We start from the raw sequence: 27,469 nt of genomic DNA, 5'->3' as shown, positions 1-27,469 counted from the left end.
ATTTTCCCACCATTGTAAACTCTGGCACAGAGTGTGGGGCACAAACCTACAGATGTCAGGATTTTTTTTTTTTTAAAAGCTCACTACTTCTCAATGCTTATTAACTGGACTTACCAAGTTTTTTTCAATCCATCTCTGCAACAGATGATTATTACATACTTTCCTGGTATTGTGCTAGATGTTAACAGCCATCAAGACTAAAAATGACTTCTCCAAAGGAGCCTCAGTCTTACTGCACTGGACAGACACATAAGCCAGGTAAGCAAGAGTTGTAATTGCCACAGCAGAAGTGTGAGCTGGGTACGGATGGAAGAGTGACGTGGGTCAGCACTAATCCTGGCATACAGATTGATGATGCTCCTGACAGAAGAATTCATTAAGACCAGACATTTAGGAGGCTGAGGCAGGCAGACCGCTTGAGCTCAGGAGTTCAATACCAGCCTGGTCAACATAGCAAAACCCTGTCTTTACGAAAAATACAAAAATTAGATGAGCGTGATGGTGCACACCTGTAATCCCAGCTACCCGAGAAGCTGAGGCAGCAGAATTGCTTGAACCCTGGGAAGAAAAGGTTGCAGTGAGCTGAGATCACACCACTGCTCTCCAGCCTGGGCAACAGAGTGAGACTCTGTCTCAAAAAAAAAAAAAAAAAGACCAGACCTTTGTATGAGTGGAAGAAATGTGCGCATCAGCAAATCATGGACAAATCTCAGGTTCTGCCACTTTCCACATCAGACAATCACAATCTTGTTGAGCCTGTTTCTTCATGTTGTCAAATGCAGTTGATAAACTATGAGAAGTACTTGAGTTAACTTACGGCAAAGCAGCTAGCACAGTGCCTGGCAATCTCTCAATAAACACTGTGCTCTTCAACTTAATTTTGTTTAATAGATGTAACTGCCAATCTCTTTTTTTTTTTTTGAGACAGAATCTTGCTCCGTCTCCCAGGCTGGAGTGCACTGGTGCGATCTCAGCTCACTGCAACCTCCACCTCCCAGGTTCAAGCGATTCTTCTGCCTCAGCCTCCTGAGTAGCTGGGACTACAAGCGCATGCCACCATGCCCAGCTAAGTTTTGTAATTTTAGTAGAGACAGGGTTTCACCATATTGTCCAGGGTGGTCTCGAACTCCTGACCTCGTGATCCGCCCGCCTGGGCCTCCCAAGGTGATGGATTACAGGTGTGAGCCACTGTGCCTGGCCTACTGTTGATCTCTTTTAGAAATGAAAGAATATCAATGCAAAATTGAGTGCCCCGTCTTGTCATATTATAGTTTTGTGTGTTAACTTGATAAGCATTTTGAGGGCAGGTGCCATATGTCATTTATCTTTGTATCCATCAGCACCCAGCCCATGAGGCATACCAGTAGGTGTTCAGTGACTGTCTGTGGAGTGAATAAATGAGTTACTTAAACCGATATACTCTGAAGTCTTTCAGTTCATTCACAGTCTCACGTTCACGAGTAATCTATGGCACTTTATTATTTGTAAGGATGTTTACTCATCTATGCCATGTCTTGATCCTCACCAAAGTGAGTTGTAGATTAAGTTTGGTGGCCTCACAGTCATCATGTTGCTTACTTTGCATTTCTTTAATTGTTAATGAGGTTAGAAGGACATTAATTAGGATGACATAAATAATCCTGACCTAAGTAATATGGGTTCAGTAAAACTAGAAAGTTAACTGAATTTCTAGTTCTTAGCACAGCACTTGATACACAGCTAGTGCTTGTTAAATATTTGATAAATGAATGGAAGATTGGCAAAAGTGCTAATCTGAATCTATGATGCTGACAACTTGAAAATATTTCTTATCAAGTGTCTTTTTTTGGTGCAGTGAAAGAGTATTGGGCTACTCAATTTACCAGGTATTATCTGGTTGAGGGATTTAGTCAAGAGAATTATTACCCCGGGATTATAACACCTAAAAGCCTCTGACATTAGTTTGGCATTTTACAAAGCAGTCTGCATACTGATGTGTTCCAGGGACTGGCATGCTGGTATTTTTAAAACTAAACTTAGACACATTTTACACAGTGTACTATCATTTTCTCTTCTTCTTGCTTTCATACTCCTTTCATGTTCAGGAAGCTTTAAAGTCATTTACATGCTTAAATATTGTTTTTCTTTTTTTAGTTTACTTTATCCCTTCCCCCATTATCAAAACATTGTTAGGTTCCCTGTAGAAAATGAGAAAGGTAAGGACAAGTACTAAGAAGCAGGGAGAAATAAAGATCTCACAAAGTTGCAATCAAGAGGCAATTACTGTTAACAGTTTGGTATATTTCCTTCTCATCTTTCCTGCGTATTTTGTTCTTTCCATTGTTGATATATGTGTGTATATATATATGTGTATGCCTGTCTGTGGGTCTGTCTATAAAATAAAATCTGCCTTTTATGCAAAACAGCATTTCCGCAGATCATTAAAAATTCTGCCTGAATATTCTAATGCATATTCTATCATATTGATACATCCTAATTGATTGAACCATTCTTCTAATGAATGAACACTTTTTTTTTTTCTATTCTAAATAATAATACTGCATGGGATGTCTTTGATCACAAATATTTGTCTGTACTTCTGCTTATTTTCTTGGAACTTATTCTTAGAAGGCGAACTAGTAGATGCAAGAATATTAATATTTTAAGACCAACTACTTTCTTGACAGGTTGCAACAATTTCCACAGCAGCCTATGAGTAACTGCTTCAGGGCATTGAGTGTTATCAGATTTTTACTTTCTGCTAATTTTTTTTTTTTTTTTTTTTTGAGACGTAGTCTCGCTCTGCCGCCCAGGCTGGAGTGCAGTGGCTGGATCTCAGCTCACTGCAAGCTCCGCCTCCTGGGTTTACGCCATTTTCCTGCTTCAGCCTCCCGAATAGCTGGGACTACAGGCGCCCGCCACGTCGCCCGGCTAGTTTTTTGTATTTTTTAGAGACGGGGTTTTGAGACGGAGTCTTGCTCAGTTGTCCAGGCTGGAGTGTGATGGCGTGATCTCAGCTCACTGCAACCCCCACTTCCTGGGTTCAAGTGATTCTCCTGTCTCAGCCTCCCTAATAGCTGGGATTACAGGTGCCCGCCACCAGGCCTGGCTAATTTTTTGTGCTTTTAGTGGAGACAGGGTTTCACCATGTTGGCCAGGCTGGTCTTGAACTCCTGACCTCAAGCGATCCATCTGCCTTGGCCTCCCAAAGTGTTGGGATTACAGGCGTGAGCCTCCGCATCTGGCCATCTCTGCTAATTTGTTGGGTAAAAAATAACATTGTTTAGATTTGCATTTATTTAATTACTAATTGGGTTGAACTTTTTTTCTTCTTATTTAGTGCTTGCATTCTGGGAGTTGTCTATTCCTAGCCTTTTGATGCTTATATACTGGAAAGAAGTTTGTTTGTTTTTTTAATCAATCTGTATGGGCTCTTTGTATTAAGGACACGATTCTTTGTTGGATTTTTTTTTCCTTAGGCAACTGGTCGATTACCATTTTTAAGGAAGTTTCTCAAAATGCAGGAGCTTTAATTTTGATATAATTTTATCTCTCTTTTCCTTAGTAATTTCTTCTAAACGTTTTAAATTTAGAAAATTCTTTTGGTCTCTGATGGTTTGATTTTTGACAATTAAGTCTTCAGTCATCTGGAATTTATTGTTATATGGTGTAAGATAAGGGTCTAAACAAGTATACTTTTCCCAAAGGGTTATCCAATATTTGGTACTACTGGTTGAATTATGACCTCTCTGCTTTACGTTTATATACATAGGCTAAGGGTCTGGTTCCATGCTCTGGACTCCACCATGACTTGCCTATTCATTCTTATGTTAATTTAACAATGAAGTAATAATTATACATAACAATTAAGTCTTATTTTTTTTTTGAGATGGGGTCTCACTGTGTCACCCAGGTTGGAGTGCAGTGGCACGATCTCAGCTCACTGCAACTTCTGCCTCCAGGGCTCAAGTGATTCTCCCACTTCAGCCTCTTGGGTAGCTGGGACCATAGCACACACCACCACACCTGGCTAATTTTTTTTTGTATTTTTGGTAGAAACAGGGTTTCACCATGTTGCCCAGGGTGGTCTTGAACTATTGAGCTCAACTGATACGCCTGCCTCAGCCTCCCAAAGTGCTGGGATTACAAGCATGAGCCACTGTGCGCGGCCGAAAATTAAGTCTTAATCATCCCCTTTGGGTATATATTAGGTGGTCTCTTTGTTTTTTATTTAAAATGTTTTACAGTTTTCTTTACACAGGTGCCTCAGTTTTTGTCAATGCTGGATGCAGAGAGAAGGACAAGAAAGGTTGGAGGTTGATTGTAAATCACTACAATTGGGCAAAATGTTCAACAATAGTAATGAACAGTTATAAAGGACATCATTGCCTGAAACTCAGGCATTTAAACACTACAACATAATGCAAAATACATTTCTTTCTACTGGACTGAAGCACATCTTATGGACTTACATGTCTTTTTTGAACTGCTGTTATTAGAATCTGACCGCCACCTAATGTCACAATAGTACATGAGAAAATTGGGGCCCAAAAGGGTTCATTGCGTGGCTCAAGGTCTTCATAGCTAGTGAACGGCAAAGCCAGAATTTGGATCCAGATCTTGTGACTTCTGGCATCTCTCTAAAGGTCAGAATTTCCCAAAATTTGAAGTCAGAATTTCCACAAAAGTAAAGAAAAAAACACCTGGCTTATGTAGTGATGATTAATGTTTAATTAATAAAACCAGATAGTTTTCAAACTCAAAACCAGGACAGGCATGGTAGCTCATGCCTGTAATCCCAGCACTTTGGGAGTGAACAGTTATAGAGGACATCATTGCCTGAAACTCATACGGGTGGGCAGATCAGTTGAGGTCAGGAGTTCGAGACCAGTCTGGCCCACAGGGTGAAACCCTGTCTCTACTAAAAATACAAAAATTAGCTGGGTGCGGTGGTGCGTGCCTGTAATCCCAGCTACTTGGCAGGTTGAGGCACGAGAATCGCTTGAACCTGGGAGGCGGAGGTTGCAGTGAGCCAAGATCGCTCCACTGTACTCCAGCCTGGGTGACAGTGTGTGACTCCATCTCAGAAAACAACAACAACAAAAAACAACGTTAGTGTCCCACTGCATACACTGAGTCAGTGAAACAGATTTGGGATACCTGACAGTGCCAGACACTACATGGGAATGACAGGAAAGCGAGGAACAAGCAGCTGCCTGGAATAAGCCTACCTGTAATGAGAGCATCAGGTCGGGACTGCTCTTTCCTCCAAGCAGGAACAAAAACTGTAATATCTTTGTGGCCTCTTTCCAAAAACCAATCCACTGCCAATTTTATTCCTCTGCAGGAAAATACTTCTTTGTTTCCATGGCTGAAAGATTATTACAGAACACTTAAAACACAACAAAACCTAAATGTAAGTAAATTAATCCAAGTTTATAAACAGCAATTATTACATAATTACAACAGTAATAAGAGATGTCAGATTTAAAATGGAGTTTATAGCTCAGAGACACATCAAGATAACTAAGTTGAAAATCAAGATCTGTGAGGAAAAACACAAAAGAAAATTGGGATGATAATTTTCCAGAGAAGAAACAAAAGTGAGTTTTCAAAGGTAAAGTTGTAAAGGTTAACTAGTCAGAAAGACACAAGCTGTTTTTGATCAGAATAAAGAAAACACAAAGGGCTTCTTTCAACCACAGCAAGAAGAATTTCAGTCAAATGTCAAGAACTCAATACAAAAAAAGAAAATCTGTAAAAACAGTGGTAAAAATCATGTATCAAAAAATCTGAAAAATCTGTAAAAACTCGTAAGTATTTACTTATGAGGTTTTAAAAACTTTTCTTTCTCAAAAGTTCTTAGTGTATATTTCAATACTCAATGACTGAATAATGTACAAACTTTATTAGGTGATCAATGTAAAACAACATACTACACACTCACTGAAAGGAAAAACATGTTCACAATGCTTAACTTCATAGAAGAAACACTCTGCATACACTGCAGTAAAAAGACACCTAGTTTCTGTTCAACTATATTGTGTTGGACAAGGATTAATGATGACAAAACGGCATTCAAAATTGGATTAGCAGCCTTAGTGCCTAAAAGAAAATGCCCAACTAAGAGTGTAGTCATTCAGTTAAGTATTTATCTAGTACCAGGCCCTACTTGTAAACTTTAACCTAATAATTCAAAAATAATACTAATTCCAATGTTTTTGAAGAAAAAGTCTCCTGCTTTGAATGCAATAATCATGTTCTTTTACAGTGTGAAGGCTCTATTTGTTTTCTATAATGGAGACATTTTTCTTCTTAGGACTAAGGAGGGCTGAATGAAATCATGTAGGTAAATGCTTTATTAACTTTTAGCATAAACTAAACATTAGGCATATTCATATTTTGTTCTAGGGTTCCCTGGGAAACCCTAGAACCATCTAACATATGGTTAAGCATTTTTAGTAAAAAACAGAAATAGACTAACTTGCTTTGTGGATGTTGAAGGCTCCAAATACAAACAAGAGACAATACCTGGTTCCATAGTCCTGTCCTAATGGTCCAGGGCATGATTAGATGGGAAATCAGATGCACTAAGTTTCAGAAAATGGGATAAGGAAAGGGAAATTTTGAGGTCATTTTCTAGGTAAGAAGGGTGACCTGATAGCCTGGTGAATGCTCCAGCAAAAGGTACCAAGTGATATTAGGTTTCATGGAAAATACTGAAATCAGTCTTCAGAAAAACTGTAGAAAATGGTATCTCTAGAGAGAACACATGTACCAAGTATTCCTAGATGCAAAAAGTCAGCTTGCTAAAACCTCACTATAATTTTACTTTGCATTAATGCTTTGAAATCTATTGCATTGTGTCTACGGCCACACCACCCTGAATGCACTGGACCTTGTCTGAAATCCACCGTAATAAGCTTTGCCAGTAAACTAATGATACTTGGTTTACTGAGAATTGAGCATTTAATTGCTTCTGGCTCTAACAACAGGCCTGCATAAACATTTCTTCCTGGTAATTTCATTTGGTAAGGATAACTGTCACATTTACTCTAGAAATAGGAAATTCTATCTCCTAAATAATTAAATAACTTTTACTTTCATAAAATGTGTGCAAACAGCAAACCATTTACAATTACGGGATAAAGATTCTATAGATGATAAAACAGGATACTGTACTATGCAATTCTGATATTAAAGGTTGTTTCATTATCCTCCCTCTCCACAAAGACTCACAGGGAATAAACAAGGATGAGGATGAAAAACGGCACATCGTTAATGGTAAATATCTCCATCTTGTTGAGAAACCCATAATCCTCCACGTGTTTAAGAAACTGCAGTCAAGTTTTCTGTTGTCTGTAGCTGAAAACATCCCTAATTGCTATGCTAGGCATACCATGAACCAAAAGAAAACTGGCACAGCTCTATGAATGCCAAGAAATATATTCTATGGCAAAAACCATTATTAGGAGCAGAAAAGTTACTACGTAATGGTTAATAGGAAGCTATAGTCATTCTAAACTCATCTCCAAATTAGTAACACAAAAGATCACAGTATTACTAGACGAAATGAAAAAAATCCACAACCATACTAATTGACAGAAGAAGAAAACATTGAATAAGGATACAGATAATTGGAATAATCAATTACAAGCTTGATCTAATGGACATATACAAAGTTTGCACAAAACTAAAGAGAAAAAAAATTTTAAAATATATGAAAACTTTATAAATAAATTGGCTATGTACTAGGTCATAGAACAGATTTCAACAGATAGCAGGAATCTGTACCATACATATGATACACTCTTTCACCACAATATGTTATTACAGTGCAGATATAACGTCCTTGTTAAAAAATTAGTGTTGCTATAGCAGCAAAACCAATGTACAATTTTAATTTAAAAAGATCCAATTTGTAATGTAATGAAAGCCATACCAATCTTGAAAAAAAGACATGCAAGAGCTTTATAGATAAACTGAAAATTGAAAACCTATATTAAAAGGGTGTAAGGGAAGACTTAAATAAAAGAACAATATACTATTTTTATGGACAGTATGATTCGATTAATAAAGACGGCAAATGATTTCAAATTTATCTGTATGTTGCAATTCCAATCAAATTCTCCAAAGGTTTTTTTCACAGAACTTGAGAGGCTAATCTTAAAATTAATACAGAAAAACAAAAGGCCAGCAATAAGGTGACATTATAAATCAATGAGGAAAAGATGAACTATTTAGCAAATGGTACTAGGGCAACTGGTTATTTCTATGGAAAAAATAAAACTGCATTTTAATCTCACACCATATACAAAAAATAAATTGTTGATAGATCAAATATTTAAATATGAAAAGAAAAATTATAAAAGTTTTAGAAGAAATTACCAAAGACATTCACATCAGGATAAGAAAATACTTCCTAAACAAGACATAGAACTACATGCTATTAAGAAAAATAGATATATTGGAGCACATGAAAGTTCTTTATACAAAAGACTCCATAATAAAAAAAAAAAACAGGTCATAACTTTGGAGAAGAGATTTGCAACATGTAAAACCAATCAAAAGGTTAGTACTCAGAATATAAAGTACTCTCACATATTAAAAGAGGTAGCCAGTTGTTTTTTAAGGCAAAAGATATGAACAATCAATTCACAGAAGAGGAAACTCAAATGACCAATGAACATAGGAAAAGATGTTCAATAGTAAAGAAATGCAAATTAAAGCCAAAATGAGACACTACTTCACACCCATCAGATTGGTAAAAATAAAGTCTGCAAACACCAGATGTTGCCAAGAATGTGTGAAAGTAGGAACTCATACATCACAGGTGGGAGTGTAAATTGGTATAACTATTTGGGAGAGCAATTTGGCAATACTTCCATAAAGCGGAAGGCGTACTTTCTCTAAAACACAGTAGCTCTGCATCCAGGTACAGTAAAACCTGACAGGAACTTGAAATTAGATTCAATACAATTGGCAGCTGCCTTTCATCCTCCCCCCAGCCTTAGATGGCACTTGGGGACAAGCTACTGTTCTTATCTTTTAAACGGCAGGGGAAAGGCAGGTAAATGGGGATGAGCAGGGTGGGTCCCCGAGTTACCAGGACTTTCCCAGCCAGTATTCCCCTGATCAGGCCCCAGAATGAATGCTAACAGAGAAACCTCCAGAATGGCTACTGTTGTCTTGGAAGTCCGTGTCAGGTATCAAGATCCAGAATCATTCGTAGTATAATAACTTAAGCCTGAGCAGACAATTACCTGGTGGCTCAAACCCGCAGATGGGACTTGTCACACTAGGAGAGGTTTTGGGAGACTGAACTTAATCTAACCTTACTGACGCATGATGAAGGATGTGACTCATCATACATGCTAGATACAATATAAGGGACAACTGGAGGAGGTACTGATAAAGAATTACAAAATCAGAGTGAGCCAGATAAGGAATGATGAAAAACAGGATGTCAGAGTAAGTGCCATGTAGCTACTGATGCAAATGAACTATCTGTTGACTATTTACTAAAAAAGGACCATAGATTTAATTCCATATAAATAGAGGACATTCCTCATAGCTCCACAGCCATTTATGGGCGGTCTGCAGGGACGCAGGGGTTTTCTGCTCAGTAACAAAATTAGTTAATTCCACATTTATGAATTAGCATGTTCCTTTGGGCCTTGATTACTTTTTTATCCCAACAATTTGGCAATAAGGAAGATTGGTATATCTCAAGTGAGTCCTTTTGCTGGGTGAATTTGTTGGAGGATTTGTGGTCACCCGTGATTAGGTAAGAACTCTGAATGTTTGCCAAAAAGTCTCCCTCTGACTACTTTGGCTGAGTGGGATTCGGTTCCCAGGGAAAATTCCAAAGCCTCTCTGCAAATTCCAAGTTACAATTGAGCAAAATGGGTAACTCACTGAAGGTCCCATCTGATTCATCTTTAACAGTAGAAAAATATGAGATGCCTAGAATATTGTCAGTAGGTCTCTTTTTAAAAAATAAAAGGCTTCTTTTATTCTCTCACATTTGGCATAAGCATACTTACAAAAATCCTGCTTTGCAATGGTCAAAGGAAGGCTCATTTGAAGTAGACAAACTGATGTATATACAGGAATTCTCAGAAAAACCCCACTCTAAAGGATTATTGGTATCTCTGGATCTCAGGAAATAAAAGAAGGAATGAAGTGGGCAGCCACAAAGAATGAATTAAGAAACCGGAGGAAGAGATTAAATAACTGAAAGCTCTTATCTGTTCCTCCAGGTTCTTGACCCCTCTCTGCTGTTGCTCTTTCTGCTTTTTCTTCTTCTTGTTACTCTTTTTTGCCTCTATCTAGGACCTAGAAGAGTGGGGCAATGACCTTCTGGATGGATGGATGATTCCCAATGGCTACAGGATCTGGAGATAACTTCCCTTGGAAGGGGGGAAATTGTTAGCCTTATTAGAATATTCTAATGTGGATTCTATCTCCAAAACTTTCCTAAACTGAACATGCAAAACACAGCTAGGGAGGCAGAGATGAAGAAGAAAGAACAAGGAGTCTGAGAATCTGGACAAGAGACTGTCCTAGAATTAAGGTATTAGGTTGGCAAGTGGTTGCCGTGGTAACTTGGATGAAAGGGGAGGCAAAAGGAGTAATGATACCAAACAGCAAAATGAGACTGACACTACAGTGCCACACAAACCAACTTACTTTTTCTTTTCTTTCTTTTTTTTTTTTAAAATGTTACTTTAAATTCTGGGATACAAGGGCTGAACATGCAGGTATGTTACATAGGTATACGTGTGCCATGGTGGTTTGCTGCACCTGTCAACCCATCACCTCAGTTTTAAGCCCTGCGTGCATTAGGTATTGGTCCTAATGCTCTCCCTCCCCTTCCCTCTGACCCCCCGACAGGCCCCAGTGTGTGATATTCCCCTCCCTGTAGTCATGTGTTCTCGTTGAATCAACTTATTTTTTCATGTCAATGTGAAGAAAATCAGCCCTACCCTTTTGTAGCTCCAGTGACTCAAATGCTTTTTTATAGTGATCCAGGACTGCCAGGTCCATCAGGCATGGTAGGAGTGCATATGACCTTTTCCCCAGCTGATGGTACCCATCTTAAAGAGTCATTTCCCAGTGCTCTGAAAAGATCTGGAACATTTGCCAAGGTGCTCTGTGGCACACTGGCTGCTGCATGGAGTTGCTCTGGCTGACTTTGTTTGACTAATGGAGCAGGCATGATGGAGGCAAATGATAACCCCTCCTGTAAGGCAGTGCCCTGGCCTCAGGAAGCTGACTGCCTCCTCAAACAAGAGGAGACTACCTCCTCTCACGCCTTAGAAACCCACCGCGAGGTGTCCTGGGAGAAGCTGCCATGCTGCTGTTGGGTGAGTCCCCATTGATTTTCATCAGTGGTTCACTGAGGCATTTTCTAAATTAACAAGGATGGATTTAAGAGCAGATCAGAATAGACCCTTATTCTTCTCTACCTTTATGGCAGCCTTGTTACTGAGAATTCAGGCATAGGTAAAAGAAAAGGTATGTGGATGGTAAGGACACACAAGTTTCTCAGGTATTGGTAAGAGCAATCCAGTTTTGGGAAAAAAAAAAATGTAGGAAGACAAAGACAAAGAAACTTAAGACTGCAGTGTCACCTTCCCAGTTAGACTTGTTCACAAGGGGAGCAAGCCCCTTTCTGGGACTATCAACAAATAAGAGAAGATCCTCTAATGAAAAGGCAATAGGGCACTACTATAGGAAGCCAGGACATTGGAAAAAGGGACGCTGGGAGAGACTGAGGAAGATGCAAGAGATGCAACTCAACCATGAAGCTTTACTACCCCCTCCAGAGATTTCTCCCCTTGGGAAATCAGACAGGAAATAACTGGCAAGTGGCGCAAACTAGGGGCAAAAGTGACATAATGAAAGAGCCTCAGTGCTGGAAATGGGAGAACCTCATCTGTTTGCTTGTTTTTCCTGTCGTAATCTTTTCCTGCTCTGTCCTGTGGAGACTAGAGCCATGAATTCTGCAGTTTCTGCTCATCTTTCCTGTTTTTACCCTGACCCATTAAAACAAGTTAAGGGGCCGGGCACGGTGGCTCATGCCTGTTATCCCAGCACTTTGGGAGGCCGAGGCTGCCGGATCATAAGGTCAGGAAATCGAGACCATCCTGGCTAACACGGTGAAACCCCGTCTCTACTAAAAATACAAAAAATTAGCCAGGTGAGGTGGTGGGCACCTGTAGTCCCAGCTACTCGGGAGGCTGAGGCAGGAGAATGGCATGAACCTGGGAGGTGGAGCTTGCAGTGAGCCGAGATCACGCCACTGCACTCCAGCCTGGGCGACAGAGAGAGACTCTGTCTCAAAAACAAAACAAAACAAAACAAAACACAGACAACAAGTTATGGGTTTCTCTCAACCATCTTCTACCTTTTCTTTCTCCTCTGAGATTCCTGAGCCAATAGGTCCTCTGTTTGAAGAACAAGCCTCTTTGTTTCTTACTGCTGTTAATTTGTTGTGAAGGGACCGACTGTGTAACCTAAGGGCCATCATATTCTGTACTCTGGGTGTTTGGAAGATTCTGTGAGACAGGGCACTTGAGCTGGTGAGTATGTGCTTGTTTATATCAAGAGTAAGTATGTGCTGGGGATCTTCCACGCTATGGGCCACATTTTGAAGAACAGAGGCGTCCTAACATCAGGGGTAACAAAATACCACATAGGATAGGAGATGCTGATTTACTAGAGTTACTGCAACTTCCTCCCCAAATTTCTGTAATTTGTTGTAGAGCTCGGATTTAATAAGATGAGATGAATCTGCAGGCCAAGCTGTGAAAAGGACTACTACACTTTGGACTGGGTTAACTGAAACCTCATTACTTCTATCCAAAAATGCCTACTCAGTTTCAGACAAATGCAACTCCTTATGAACTAGACAATTGGAAATTAGGGAGAGCTAAATGAACATAAATTATCTTAACAAATATATTCTTCATAAGACTTTCACTATTATAAATTTTCATTTTTCTGTAAATTCACTTTGTCTCATAGCTCTAACAAGATTATCTTTACTCAAGACTAATATATTGGAAAAGCACATAAATTCCACTTTTCTGTTCTTAACAGAAGGGGCTAAGAAGTCAAAATAATATCTTGCATCCTATAACACCATATGAATTGCCACCGGAGAATTATGCTTGTTTGTTAATGGTACTACATTAACCACCTACAATGGTTAAGAGATAAGAGAGGTGGGTTTTATAATGCAGAGAAAAATTCCAGGGACCATGTATTTTAATGCAATGTACCTCAGTCTGGGACCTAGAGGGGAAGATCATGGGCCAACCATTTTTAGATCTGCCATACCTAAACAACCATAATGTTACATATTAATGTTTTCTTTAGGTATATATACAGATACCATTAACTAGGTTAACTGCAGAACAGGAAGGGTTATTTTAGAATTATAACTGTTACCTTCCAATGACAGACATGAGGAGTAATTGAAAAACATGGAAAAACCTAAAAAGAGAATGAAGGCATCTATAAAAAGAGACTGCCTCTTTTTAATACTTTATATGGCAGTGAAGAAAAGAACAAAGGAACCTCTTTTACCTTTTTATTTCCTCAAATTTGATTTTACTACAATTTGCATATTATATAATGCTTATTAAAAACCTTGGAAATTATAGGTGATCTTTATTTCTGAAACTTATATAATACGTATATTATTTACATGATCAAAGAAGACCTATTCTTAAAAAGTCTTTTTCACAAATCATCTAAAATCTAATGATACGAAGTACCTGGAATGGCACATTTCAGTACTCCAAATAGAGATGGCTTTTGAAGATACTGAAAATAACACAGCCTCTGGAATTTGACAGGAGTTTAATTCTTTTCTTTACCACTTTTCTGTGTGACCTTATTCTGAATCTCAGAGATTCTTATTCTGAATCTCAATTTCTCATCTTTAAAATGAAAATAACCTCACCTACCTTATAGCGTTGTGAGAACTGAATAAGGTAATAAACCTAGCCAAGTGCCTGGCATATCGAAGGCTTCAACACATGTTAGTTTCTTTACTTTCTCATGTCCTCTCAGTCTTCATGTTTAGAAAATGGAAAAAAGCTTGTTTTGGAATAAAAATGAAACCAATAAAATACATCTTTATTTACTAGCTTTAATCTCACAATAGTAAACTGACTTTTAGAGCAAAATGCATGATGTGTAGAGATCACTAAACAGTGTTTTAAAAAGAAACCAAACAAAAGATCAAGGTAATTATGGGATTCAAAAGGACATGCAACTGATTTTCTATAACCTTCTATATATCATCTTTTATTTAAATTAAAAACTTGACCTGTAAGTTTGCTGTATTCTAAGATGCACTTGCATAAGATACCCTCCATTGGGAAAATAAAGTATGACTATCAAGTTTCTTTTTTTTTTTTTTTTGAGACATAGTCTGGCTCTTTCGCCCAGGCTGGAGTGCAGTGGCTGGATCTTAGCTCACTGCAAGCCCTGCCTCCCAGGTGTATGCCATTCTCCTGCCTCAGCCTCCCGTGTAGCTGGGACTACAGGCGCCCGCCACCTTGCCCAGCTAGTTTTTTTGTATTTTTTAGTAGAGACAGGGTTTCACCGTGTTAGCCGGGATAGTCTCGATCTCCTGACCTCGTGATCCGCCCGTCTCAGCCTCCCAAAGTGCTGGGATTACAGGCTTGAGTCACCGCGCCTGGCAAGTTTCTATAAATTTTAATGGGTAATTAGATTAACCCACCTATTGTGATAAGGACACAAGTTAGCAGGGTTTGTCAATGAAGTGGCTAGAATGGAAATATAAAGGTATCTTTTTAGGCGGGGCATGATGGCTCACTCCTGTAATCCTGGCACTTGTGGGAGGCTGAGGTGGGAGAACTGCTTGAGCCGAGGAGCTCAACCAGCCTGGACAATATAGCAAGACCCTGTCTTTATACATATACTTATACGTGTGTTTTTAAAAAGAATCTTTTTAAACTAGAAAATCATACTTGAATCTTTAGTATCAAAATCCTTCCAGTTTAGATATAGTTAATTATATTAAAGAAAGAGTATGTAGATTTTAATCACAGAATAATTATAATATTAATAAATATTTATAGAACATTAAATTATTAATATAAAGTCCAGGTACTCTTCAAATATTTGGTGAATTAATTTTATTTTTTTCTCATATTTTAGGCCTGATTTTACATAAACCATCTTGGACACATGAAAATAGATTTTAATTTTAAAGGACTCTAAAAAAATGACTTTAAGACCTTCTTCACTGATGCATTTTTCAATGTTTAATGATTGTTAAATTATTTTACATCTATTCTGTATTCCTTAAGCAAGGGGAAGAAGTACAGTTGCCTATCATCTTCAATAGGAAAATACAGAAACGTAGAAACAGGGTATTTTACTTTCTCTCATTGTAGTCCAATTAAATTTCATATTTATTTGAGAATCTATAATTCATCTCATGGGCATCTGGAGTTTTTTCTTTTGTGTTGAAGGCTCATAGCTATTTATGCATGCCTATTTTGTTATTCTTATAGCTACTCAACTTTATTGTCTCTGATCTCATTTCCAATATACCAAAATCATTCTGAAGCTAAATCTCATTCACAGCATGCTAAATATTAAACATACCACCAGAAAACTAAATCCATGTCCCTTGTTACAGATCACTTAAATCAATGCTTATCAAGCTGTGTTCCAAACAGAAATTCCATGGCATGGCAGGACCTTCTGGGGAGTACAGAAGGGAATTTTTAAGTGGGGAACATAACCCTGTACATCCTTCCCAATTCAAACAGAACTCTGCTCTTGCTTGATTTTAAATATTGGGCTTCCATGAAGAGATTTGCAGGATTGTACTGCTTTAAAGGAAAATAGAAGCCTGAAAGTCATTGATTTAGGACAACAAAAATATTTAACACCAAAATTACTATGGAAGTCTATTATGAAATAATTATTACCCTTCAGTTGGTTATGAGCTTAACAGCAGTACAGTTGAGAGAGGTAGGTTTGAGAATTGAAGAGGCTAAGGAAAAAGGAAAGGAAAAAGATTTCCTTCACCATATAAGGTCTACAATTTGAGGCAACATCTAGCTGGTCAAGATCCAGTCTAAAGACAATAAAGAAAACACATCTGTTTAGTAGGTGTAAAAAGGTCTTATTAACGAAAGTAGAAAACATGGACTCTAACCACTTTTTCCCCATTTTGTGTAACTGGTAACACTAGTTAGGTGAAGATCTGTGATTAGCTTTATTTCTATGTAATAGGATTACTAAGGTTGCCCATTTTTAGGTTAGAGTTGAAATAAGCACACTTGAGATAATAGGAAGGTTCACTGCTGATTGGTCGATTAAAGTACATGATATTGATCACAACTAGAATTATGTACTTAGAATTATAAAGAGGTGCAATGGAACACAACTCTAACATCTGTCTTTGTCAGGCTCCACAATGATATAATTAAACAACAACAAAAAGCTAGCTCTGATTCTTTGATTCTTTTCATAGTCTCTAAGGATATTCTTTAAAAACAGTAAGAGAAATGGGGCACTGCCAAATGAAGCAATACCTGTGACACTCACCTAGAGGGAATTTAAGCTATCCTTTAATAAATGTTACTTCTAGTAAACTGGGGCTTACAAAACAGTCTACTAAGAGGCTATTCAATAGAAATATAATGTGAACCCCATATGCAGTTTTAAATAATCAGGCATAGCACATTAAAAAAGTAAAAAGCAGCTGAAGTTAATTTTAGTATGTATTTCATTTAACTCAATATATCAAATTCTTTAAATCCACAATCAACATAAAAGTGACTCAAATAGTTTACATAGTTTTGTACTAAGTCTCTGAAATGTGGTGTGCATTTTATATTTACAGCATATCTCAATTTGGGCTAGACACATTTCAAGAGTTTGACAGCCACATGTAGCTGCTGGGTATCCTGCTGTGGATCATGCAAGTCTACTGCACATAATTTTGATATAGTTTTCTTGAGAGAGTCAAAAACACATTTGTATGAATTCTGGCAATTTTCAGTCTCATCTGTAGTCTAAACCATATATTTGGACTAGGTGTCCAGGATGATTTTAGTAACTATAAATCAGTGCTGTACTTAAATGATAAACAGGCAACAGGAGAGCAAAACCAACCAAACAACTGAAGGCAAATTTTAGAGCCTAGGCAAGAAAGCCTTCAGTATTCAAATTTATAATAAAAAGAGTTCTCAAGGTTGTACAGTTTTACAAAGCAGATTAGATATAAGAAAGGCTTTGTACTTTTTAAAAGATTAATCAGACGCTTAAATATTGATTGTACAGATTGCTAAACTCTGCTTATATTTCATAAATACATGGGCTTAGTTCATTTTCTTGATACAGAGGAAAGTTATCACAGCTTAATGCATTTTCCCTGTTCATATTCTGACTCTATAATCTATATCTGATTATCTGTTCAAACTTTAAGAAAATTACTTCAGTGATTTACCTGCAGTGCTCCTTTTAACACCCCAGTTAACCATCAGATGTGTGCTAACACCAGCTGTCTTCCAATATGACTCTTTGGGGAACTGAGTATAAACTCTCAAGCAAATGGTTGGTTTATTTCTCTATTCTGTATCATTTGATTGGTATACAAAAGCAATGATGTTCTTGGTGCATCTTTTTCCAGGAGTTGTCCACAATTTAACTTTTGCATATATTTTCAAACATAAGTGGGTCTCTTTGTCTCCAATCTTAGTGCTCAAATCCATTCTCTACATTTCTCTACAGAGTGATTTTTCCTAAAGGGAAATATTACTATGCCACTTTTTTCCTTGCTTAAATTCTTCTGGTAGCTCCCTATCACTAACAGAGAGAAAATACAAGCATTTTCAAACACTTTCAGGTACCAAAGGGGTCTAACATCGTTTTATCACATTCTCACTCTGGATAGCTCACTAGTATTTGTTGCTGTTGTTGTTGTTGTTTTTGAGATGGGGTCTCACTCTGTGGTCCAGGCTAGAATGCAGTGACGTGATCTCAGCTCACTGCAGCCTCTGCCTCCTGGGCTCGTTCCATCCTCCCACCTCAGCCTCCCGTGTAGGCATGCACCATCATTATCCAGCTAATTTTTGTATTTTTAGTAGAGATGGGATTCTGCCATGTTGCCCAGGCTGGTCTTGAACGCCTGGCCTCAAGTGATCCACCTGCCTCGGCCTCCCAAATTGCTGGGATTATAGGCCTGAGCCACTGTGCCCGGTCTTAATTGTACTTTCTTAATGACAAGTCATTTGAACCTAAAACAAGGGAAAAATCTAGAAAGCAATGCGTTCATTTAAGAAAATATATTAATTTAAACTAGAGGGTACATGTGGATAGAGACTAATTCTATATTCCACAAGAGCAGAATGCTAGAAGATGTATTTTTAAATAACTCATCTGATAATTCTGGTATACAGCCATGTTTAGGTTAGGTGTTCCTCAAGGATCTATGACCTTCCTTCACTATTCCCTCCTTTGGCAATATTATGGCTTTTGGTCTTACATGTTATCACTAAGGTAATCATTCAGACATTCTGGATTATTGCAAGAATTGATCATTTTGTGGTCAAGTCTGGGAAAGATCAAACAATAGAGAGGTAATCTTACTGAAGTCCTTCTCAAAGCCCTATGTACATTCCATACCTCTATGGCACTTGGCGAGATTCTTTCTACTCCATTAGAAAGGGTTTGCATCCAAACTGATCTCCTACCTCCCATACATCACTGCAAAAATTATCAGTATATTGCACAACTCCACTCTTGACACTCCTCTACTGAAAACCCTTCAATGACCCTTGGATTACACAGCCAGCTTTAAATTCTCTAGTAAGATCTGGCTTTAACCTTTTCAACTTAGTTTTTCTCTTTTTTATATGATGAAGCATATAGGCTTTTAAGTCAGACATACTGGGTTTGAATTCCATTTTGTCTTTGCAAGTAATTCAAATCTTGTTGAATTTGCTTATAAATGAAAGAAAGATAATACTCCCTCCACCCAAAAAAGCTATTTAGAGGATTATAGGTTGGTTCTCCTCACAGTCTATGTGAAAGAACTTGCTGTCACCTACAGAAAACAGTAGTTCCCTAATGTCAGCATACATCATTATTGGAAGGCATATTACTTACAAAGTGATGCCTGAGTTACATTTTGAACTTGACTTGGTAGGTCTGCATGGGGCTTGAGAAGTGCATTGTCCAATATAGTAGTCAATAGCCACATCAGGATACTGAGCACCTGAAATATGGCTATTCTGAATTGAGATGTGCTATAAGATATACACCAGATTTCAAAGACTTAAAATCAAAAGAATAATGCAGGCCAGGAGTGGTGGCTCATGCCTGTAATCCCAGAACTTTGAGGGGCCTAGGCAGGCAGATCACTTGAGGTCAGGAGTTTGAGACCAGCATGGCCAACATGGTAAAACGCAGGCTTTACTAAAAAATATAAAAATTAGCCAGGCACAGTGGCATGTGCCTGGAGTCCCAGCTACTCAAGGAGGCGGAGGCATGAGAATTGCTTGAACCCCTGGGTGCAGAGGTTGCAGTGAGCCAAGATCATGGCACTGCACTCCAGTCTGGGTGACAGAATGAGACCTTGTCTAAAAAAAAAAAAAAGAAATGTAAACTATCTCATTAATAACTTTTTTAAATTGATTACATGTCAGCAAGATATTTTAGATTTTAGACATGTTAGCCGAAACAGAATACATTAGTCACATTAATTTTACCTGTTTCTGTTTACTTTTTAATGTAGGTACCAGAACATTTAATATGGTATACATGGTTTGCATTGTATATTTCTCTTGGATAGCACTGATATATATAATCTGCATTTTCAACAAGTCCCTCAGATGATTCTCTGGTAGGCATCCTCAGGTCACCTTCTGAGAAACTGCATATGAAACTCTAAGCTCTCCAGAAGAACTAATGCTTTTATACATATATCTTTTTATCTTCACAGCGCTCTGAACATTGTGAGCAGTTACCCATAAACTGATTGAATTTAGATGTGCTTTAAATATTGAGCCAACAAAATTACTAAGAAAAATTTCTTTAAATATTTTATTTTAAATACACACACACACACACACACACACACACACATATATATACATATATATATTTTTTTGGTATAGGTAGGCGTTCCCTATGTTGCTTAGGCTGGTCTCAAACTCCTGGCCTCAAATGATCCTTCCACCTTCACCTCTCAAAGCGTTGGGATTACAAGTGTGAGCCACCCTGCCTGGCCAAAAAAATTATCACTGAAAGTTTTGCTTTTTTTCCCCCCAGTTCCCTAAGAATTATTTCTGATTTGCATTTCTTGAATGGAAACAACTCAAACTACAAAATAATTCAAACTACAGCTTTGGTTTTTTCTCAAATCAATAAAATACATAGTTTATTTTCTAGAAGAATTAGGGTTATTTAATTTCTTAAAGAAACAGACCATTTTACTAGATTCTAAAATTGTTGAATATTATATCAAATTATTCATTTAAAACTACTGATTAATACTAAACCAGAAATACACACTAATTTTAATAAATAGAAATTTAGCCAGATGATGACAAAAAGAGACCTATCTGAGAAAAACGGGTCTCCATACAGGGATAAATGAAGGAAAGATAGCTGAGTGCCCTGAAAGAAGAGAGACAGAAAACTAATGTTTTCTAAAGTTAACGTCAGGATACAGAAAAAATGTTGACTTTAATGACTGTGAGAAGGAAAACAGCCACAAAATTAGAAATAACTTTTAAAGATTATTTGGTAGTAATTTTCAGTAACGATTTTTCCACTTACCTCATTGCCACATTGCTGCCATCAATAACTATTGGTCTCAGATTTTCACCATCATCTGTTACAATCTCTTGCATTGGAGATTCAGCCCTCTGAGATTCCAGGGAAGAAGTTTCCCGTGTTATAGTGTTAATTGTACTAACCGTCTGATCAGCCTCACTTTTATTTCCAAGTTTGACAAGTTCTCCCAAAATATCATTGATTAAAGCATCAGTACCAAGTTTGTTTAGTACAAGCTGAACCTGTTCTTCAGAATAACCTAACTTAAGTGCAAACTCCAGTTTTGTTTGGTATTCTCGCACCACATCAGGTGGTTTCTTTGCTTCCTTGGATGTAGTCTGGGACTCTTCAGGTTTAAAGTCTTGCAAAATTTCATTGCGCTTGAGTATGTGAGGCTGTAAACAGGGAGACCTGCAGAGTTGTCTGTGAGTCTTAGTTATCAAGCCTGGCTCTACTGAAATGCTACCCGATTGTTCTGACTCATGATCAGAATTTGTGTTTTCTTCAGAGTCACCAGAGCTTGCATTCTCTTCAGACACCTCTTTTTCATCCTTTCCCGCATTAACGGTATCCATACTTAGTCTCTCTACTGTTGACCAAGGTGCAGCTGGACTTAACTGTGGGTCAGTGCTCTCCACATAAAGGTGGCCGAGGTCATGGCCTAGGTGATCCTTCAAGCCCATGAAGCTGTTACGTGCACTTGACTCCACTTTGCTGTTTTTTCCGTATTCCTGAATGCAAAGCACCCCGTATTCCTAGAGAAAAATGTAAAATGTTTAGAATTTCATAGTTATGGCTTGATTTCTGTCTCATTGGAGAAGTCAGAAGAGAATTACTCAACCACTGAATATCTATTAATACTTTGTATTTTGTCTACATCCTCTCCTCCCTCCTAACACCCTTGCCAAGAGAGTGTCATCTGCCATTTTTCAGAAGAAGTTATAAATTAGAAAGGTCATGTAATTCCTCCAAGGCAACAAAGTAAATAAGCAGTAGAAATGGATTTTTTTACCCAGTTTTGTCTGACTCTAAAACCCATGCTTTTCCCACTATATCATGCTCCTCCTCAATCTTGATGAATCAGATTTTTCTACTTTTAGGACAGCTTATAATTCTAGAGTGACACATAGAATATTATCAAAAAGTATGTTTTTAATATGCATGACAGGTTATTTACATTTTTCTTTAACAGAATTCATAAGTATCTATATTCTTTTAAAGAGAAAACCACATGGAAAGAAACCATTAACTTATACTTGAAAAATCATTATATATCTGGATGAAGCTTAACAGCAATCTAAAGAACTTTCAAAAATAATATAGATACTGCAATGAAAGAGCACATATTCTAAGATGGCCAGAAGGGAATTAAATTATTACAAAGTGAGTTAAATTCTTCTTAGAGATGAACAGGGTTTTGCCCTAGTAATCATGATTTTTTTGACTATGGAACATGATAACACAATACAATTTCTAGCATTATGCTATCCTTATTAAGTGCCAGGGAAACAACAGTCTATTTCATTCCAGGAAAAAACTTGTTTTATTCTATCTGCACTTGTGGAAAGCAGAGATGATATCTCACATAAAATTAGCAGCAAACAATTAGGCATATTAAATAATGTTATCTCAGTTTCTTGAATTTTATGGCAGAAAATGCTCCTGTATTATATCAGATTAACTAGCCATTAATCTGCATTTGGTTAAAAAGTGGTCTTTTTTCCTATTTTTCACCATATAAGAATACTTTTACTATTTAAATTTTTTTTTTTGTTTTTTTTTTGCCATTTTACTATTTTTCCTTAAAGACTATTGGAAATGTTATTTCTCTACTAGGAATGGGTTAGGAAAATAAAGCTATTTTCTCTGGTGCTTCATTGAAAGAACTACATCCACATCAATGATTTACTTTTTTTTTAGAGGGGAGTCTCACTCTGTTGCCCAGGCTGGAGTGCAGTGGTGTAATCTCAGCTCACTACAACCTTTGCCTCCCATATTCAAGTGATTCTCCTGCCTCAGCCTCCTGAGTAGCTGGGATTACAGGTGAGTGCCACCACGCTCAGTTAATTTTTATACTTTTAGTAGAGACAAGGTTTCGCCCTGTTGGCCATGCTGGTCTCAAACTCCTGACCTCAAGTGATCCGCTCGCCTCGGCCTCTCAAAATGTTGGGATTACAGGTGTGAGCCACTGCGCCTGCCCTCATGATTTACTTGTTAAGGCAATTCTAGTATTCTACCCAGACACAGCATAAGCAAGCCAGCGGCAGTTGAATTTGAGACTGCCATAAAACACCTATTTAAAACTAACCTGAAAAAGAAAACTGAGAAAATGTTTCTAAAGCTCTTCAACATCATATTTACACTAGAAAATAGCTATTATATGAATGTTAAAAGAAAATGCTAAGTGATTTTCTGAGAAGTCACAAATTTGAAAGCATACCTGGTAAACTTCAATTAGAGAGTCAAGTAATGAAATACATTTTATTAACTATGGTAAATACTAGAGAAGAGAACATGGAATCTTCAGCTTGATAATATACTTAACATTCCTTTAGTGTAGATCTCATACATGCTTCTACAGGAGTTTCCTCAGGGCTTATTCCCAGAGAAGACAGACAACTTTAATATCATTGTTCTACTAATACAGCATTCATTAGTTTTAAAGAAACATCAATTCCCCTAGCTCTGGATTGCCCAATTCATAAAAAGAAATATCCCTTAGGAGAGCTCTATATACATCTGCTTCATTATGAAGCTGTATCCACTTCATTTTTTCCTATTAATATGGATACGCATGAGCCCAATTATTTAGAATTGAAGGAAGGAATTTTAAAAACAGATTTTTACACCCTGTGATTTATTAACTACTGTAATATACTAACACCATAATGCAAGTCACAAATTACAGCAGCATCCTAATAAAGGGATACAGTTAAAAGAAAAGTCCACACTATGGCCTTCGTGGCGCTCCCACCAAAAGTATCTTAAACGAGGAAAACCTATTGGAAGCTGGGCTGCTTGGCAACCAGAAGCTGGTTGCTAAGCTGCACTCCTTTAACATGCCATCATGAATGCTAGCACAGTGAAAGAATAATTTGGTATGAACAAAAGCCTATAAAAGAGACTGGGACTTAAGTGCGTCTGGTTTACCCTCCAAGAACAATGCAGCTGCCAAACCAATCTGGAAGCTCCGACATCATTGTTCTGTAAACCCCACAGTCTGCTCTGACTGCAGGAAGTGCATTTAATGGGCAACATTTTTGATCTCCCCTGAAAAGTTTGGGTTTTGTATAAGTGCTGTTGTGAGATAACTCTTCAAGATAATGACTTGCTGACCAAATCCCTGAATTGACCTAGGAAATATTATTTAATATTGAGCAGTTTGGGGTTTGCTTTTGTTTTTGTTTTTTGTGTTTTTTTACATCAGACAAGATGAATACCTTATGAAAAATATAACCAGTGGCAAATATTAGAACAAAATGTTCTGCTTAAAGGATAATTGGAATTATTCTTCTTAATTTTCACATTTTTCAAAGTAACAAAATTAAATACTGCAAAGTTTTTAAACTGAAAATCAATCACTCTAAAGAGTATTTAAATCTTTCTGTATCTTCTATCTAATATTTTTAAAAAGTGTCAGTGATACTACCTAAACCTGCTATACCATGTAATTTTATTATATGGCTATCATGATACAAGGGGGAAAATGGGATTTTCAGTTTCTTTTAATAACTAAATCACACAAACCTCATTTGTATACCAATGTATCTAGTGGATACCACATACTTTTAACGTGTGATAATTTATGTAATTTACAGATAATTTTAAGTAAAAAGTTAACAATAATTAGGCTGACTTTTTAATGCTAAGGATAAATGTAAGCCTAACCTACTTAAAAAGAAATTAACATCCAATTTTTTTAGGCAAATAAGTTTTGTCTTAAAATATTCTAGTTGAACTTTTTTCACACTGACAGGCCTCTCTTCATCTTCTAGATTTCATCGGTTAGCTCAGAGAAGGTTATCCAATGTCACTGTGTACTAAACAAGCAGGTAAATGATTTTTTAGTCCTTGCAAAACAAGAAACTAAATAGAAACCGTACAAATAGGGACAAATGAGTTCAATTTCCAGGCATATAAGCATACTACAAATTTGAAATAACCTGATTTGTAGTGATCCAAATGGTAAAGATTTGGTTTTTAAAACTCTGATCTCTAGAATGCTTCCTTACCCACTTGTAATTAGCAAATGATTGCCCTTACTTAATAGGGCACCTAAAAACAACCCAGAATTTGGCAATGTCTTGAAGTAATTCAATGAAAAGCTACATGATAAAGATTTAAAAACATGGTATTTTAATAGGCTGCTGTATTTGTTAATATAATGCAATATGTAAAACTTACAAGAAATTACTATGACAAACTGAAGAAGAATGGTATATAACCTTTATTTTCATTCAGTTTTTAAAAAATGATTAATATAACTTTTAAAAGAATGGAAAAGACCATTAACAGCACAAAATGTATTATGACATGTAAAGTAGAAAATAATTTTCATTTCTTAAAAAATTATTAGACTTTTAAGTTTGCATTTACTACAATGTAAACTCATATAAACCATCTTAAATGTAATCAATTAAATATTAACTAATAGGGGTAATTTTGCTCATTTCATGAAGCAGCATAGTCCAAGTTTCACAAAGTAGGTCAGTTTTTACTCCCATAGTTATCAAAAACCTCCAAGAAATACAGCTAATTTTTAAACTGTATCATCAAGGCTTCATTGTAATTGACTTTAAGACATTATATTCTTGAATACAAAAGGAATTGGGTAAATATATAGTGATTTGTGAATATTCCTATAATTATAAATCTATAAATTCCTTCCAGATACTGTATTGGAAACTCACTTTTTCTTGCTAAAAGGCAAGTTGAACAGTAAATAATATTATTTGTTGAAAAAGAACTAAATGTTCTTGCTAATTCTGTAGATGATGATGAAGTGTAGCTAATTCTTTTAATTATCAAAAAGAACTGTACTAGCTGAATGCAGATTTACAATATAATGGCTATTCACTAGAAATTTATTGCACACACTGAAATTCCTCCATCCAGTGACCAAATTTTCTGAAAGTTCTCATTAGTTAACTTGGATAATTCTTCATCTCAAATCAGATTTTTAAAAAAATCTTTTTTCTATTCTAAAGAGCCTCATATTAATCAGGAATATTAGACTATAAACTTGTTAAGCCGATTTATTTGTTTGTAATGTAAAGTTACAATGCCATAAAAGTGGGTTCTGGTTGTTATCCAAATGGTAATACTATGAGAACAATAAAAATAAAATAATGAATATGTAATAAATACCTACTGCTGTAGTCTCTGTGTATTTAATTACCATTGTATTTGAATGAGTGCTGTTGTCTGCATCCCTCTAGCTAACAAAGGAGGGATGTCCCTTTGAACAGATTGGTTAATGCTCTGGGGCAACAGATGTCTACTGGAACTGCAGGAGACCGGCAACTGGTGGCCTGCCCATCTTCGGAAAACTTTCAATAGACTTATGCATATGTTCGCACAATAGGGCATGTGGTAGAAATGAAAACCTCTTTTTAACCCTTTATGCTCTTTCTTTCCCTCCCAACTGATAGATGCAAGTCTTTGTTTCTTCCTCCCTTCCCATTTACAGAACTCTTGGAGAAAACAGTTCTTGGAATGACATCTTCAATCTAATGTCTGAAACCAATGTAAGGGAGAAGAAAGGTGAGAGTGAAGAAATTAGAAACTGTACATGAATACTGAGATTGCTGACAAAGCAACTGAATGCTTAATCATCGCATCTAAAACAAGTTGAAACATCTACCTACATCAATCCATCTCCCCAAGCTAGACTTTTAAGACAACAGAAAGCTCTATCAAATCTTATCATTTTATAGCACCTAGGTACGACAGTGACATCATAAGAAACTTAAGACTTTGACAAGATTTAAATCCACCATTTATCAAAAATATCGGAACATTTATTATAACTTGACTTTAAGCTCCAAATGATTATATGTCATGCTTAATGCCTTATAAATGTTCATGATGCTATAAGTAATTATTTATATAACTCTAGAATAGAAAAGTGTAAAAATCTGCTTCGCAGACATATTTTACAAAAATAACTTAACTTTCTGGTATGTTGGCACTATGTAATAACTTGTAGACTTTCACTGGAGGTGCTTTCTTTTACAGAGTTCAAATTAATACTCTGAATATTTAGCAAAGTTTAACTTCCAAGGCATTAAAGTAGCACAAATACTCACGTTAGCAGGAAAATACAAAGACATTGGTTTCTGTAGCAGCTTCAGCAGTAACCTCCTTAACACAATTTTAGCTGCAGACTTCCAGGCAGGCAAGAAGAACAATGAATGGCTGAACAGATGGAATGGCAGTGTCTTTGCTTAACCTATTACCGAGTGGAATCACAGCCAATCATAGGCCAGAAAGCTCACAATTAGTTGGCCAGGCAGATGCAAGACAACCTCAGCACCCTGCGTCAGGTTCGTAGGTTTCTAAGATAAGCAAGTTGATGTCATTCGCAGGGTCTGCCCCGGGCAGCATGTATATTAACGAGGGGTGTGCAGCAACAATAGGCCATACAAAG

At 37.0% G+C, this 27,469-nt stretch overlaps 1 protein-coding gene across 1 annotated transcript in view; it reads right to left on the bottom strand.

Moving 5' to 3' along the window:
- ZC3H12C (zinc finger CCCH-type containing 12C) overlaps nucleotides 1-27,225 on the bottom strand; it is a 41,146-nt gene extending 13,921 nt beyond the window's left edge. The window contains exons 1-3 of the mRNA XM_011926684.1: nucleotides 27,129-27,225; nucleotides 20,824-21,575; nucleotides 5,211-5,350 (exon numbers count right to left, since the gene is read on the bottom strand). Of these exons, the coding sequence (XP_011782074.1) occupies nucleotides 5,211-5,350; nucleotides 20,824-21,575; nucleotides 27,129-27,152 (916 nt within the window). The 5' untranslated portion in view covers nucleotides 27,153-27,225. The remainder of the gene's footprint in view (nucleotides 1-5,210; nucleotides 5,351-20,823; nucleotides 21,576-27,128) is intronic.
- Nucleotides 27,226-27,469: the final 244 nt, after the last annotated feature.

Source organism: Colobus angolensis, unplaced genomic scaffold (genome assembly GCF_000951035.1).
Source record: "Colobus angolensis palliatus isolate OR3802 unplaced genomic scaffold, Cang.pa_1.0 Scaffold7, whole genome shotgun sequence".
In the NCBI taxonomy this organism is placed as follows: Eukaryota; Metazoa; Chordata; class Mammalia; order Primates; family Cercopithecidae; genus Colobus; species Colobus angolensis.
Note: the sequence above shows the minus strand (reverse complement) of the source record. Positions and strands in the feature narration are given on the sequence as shown.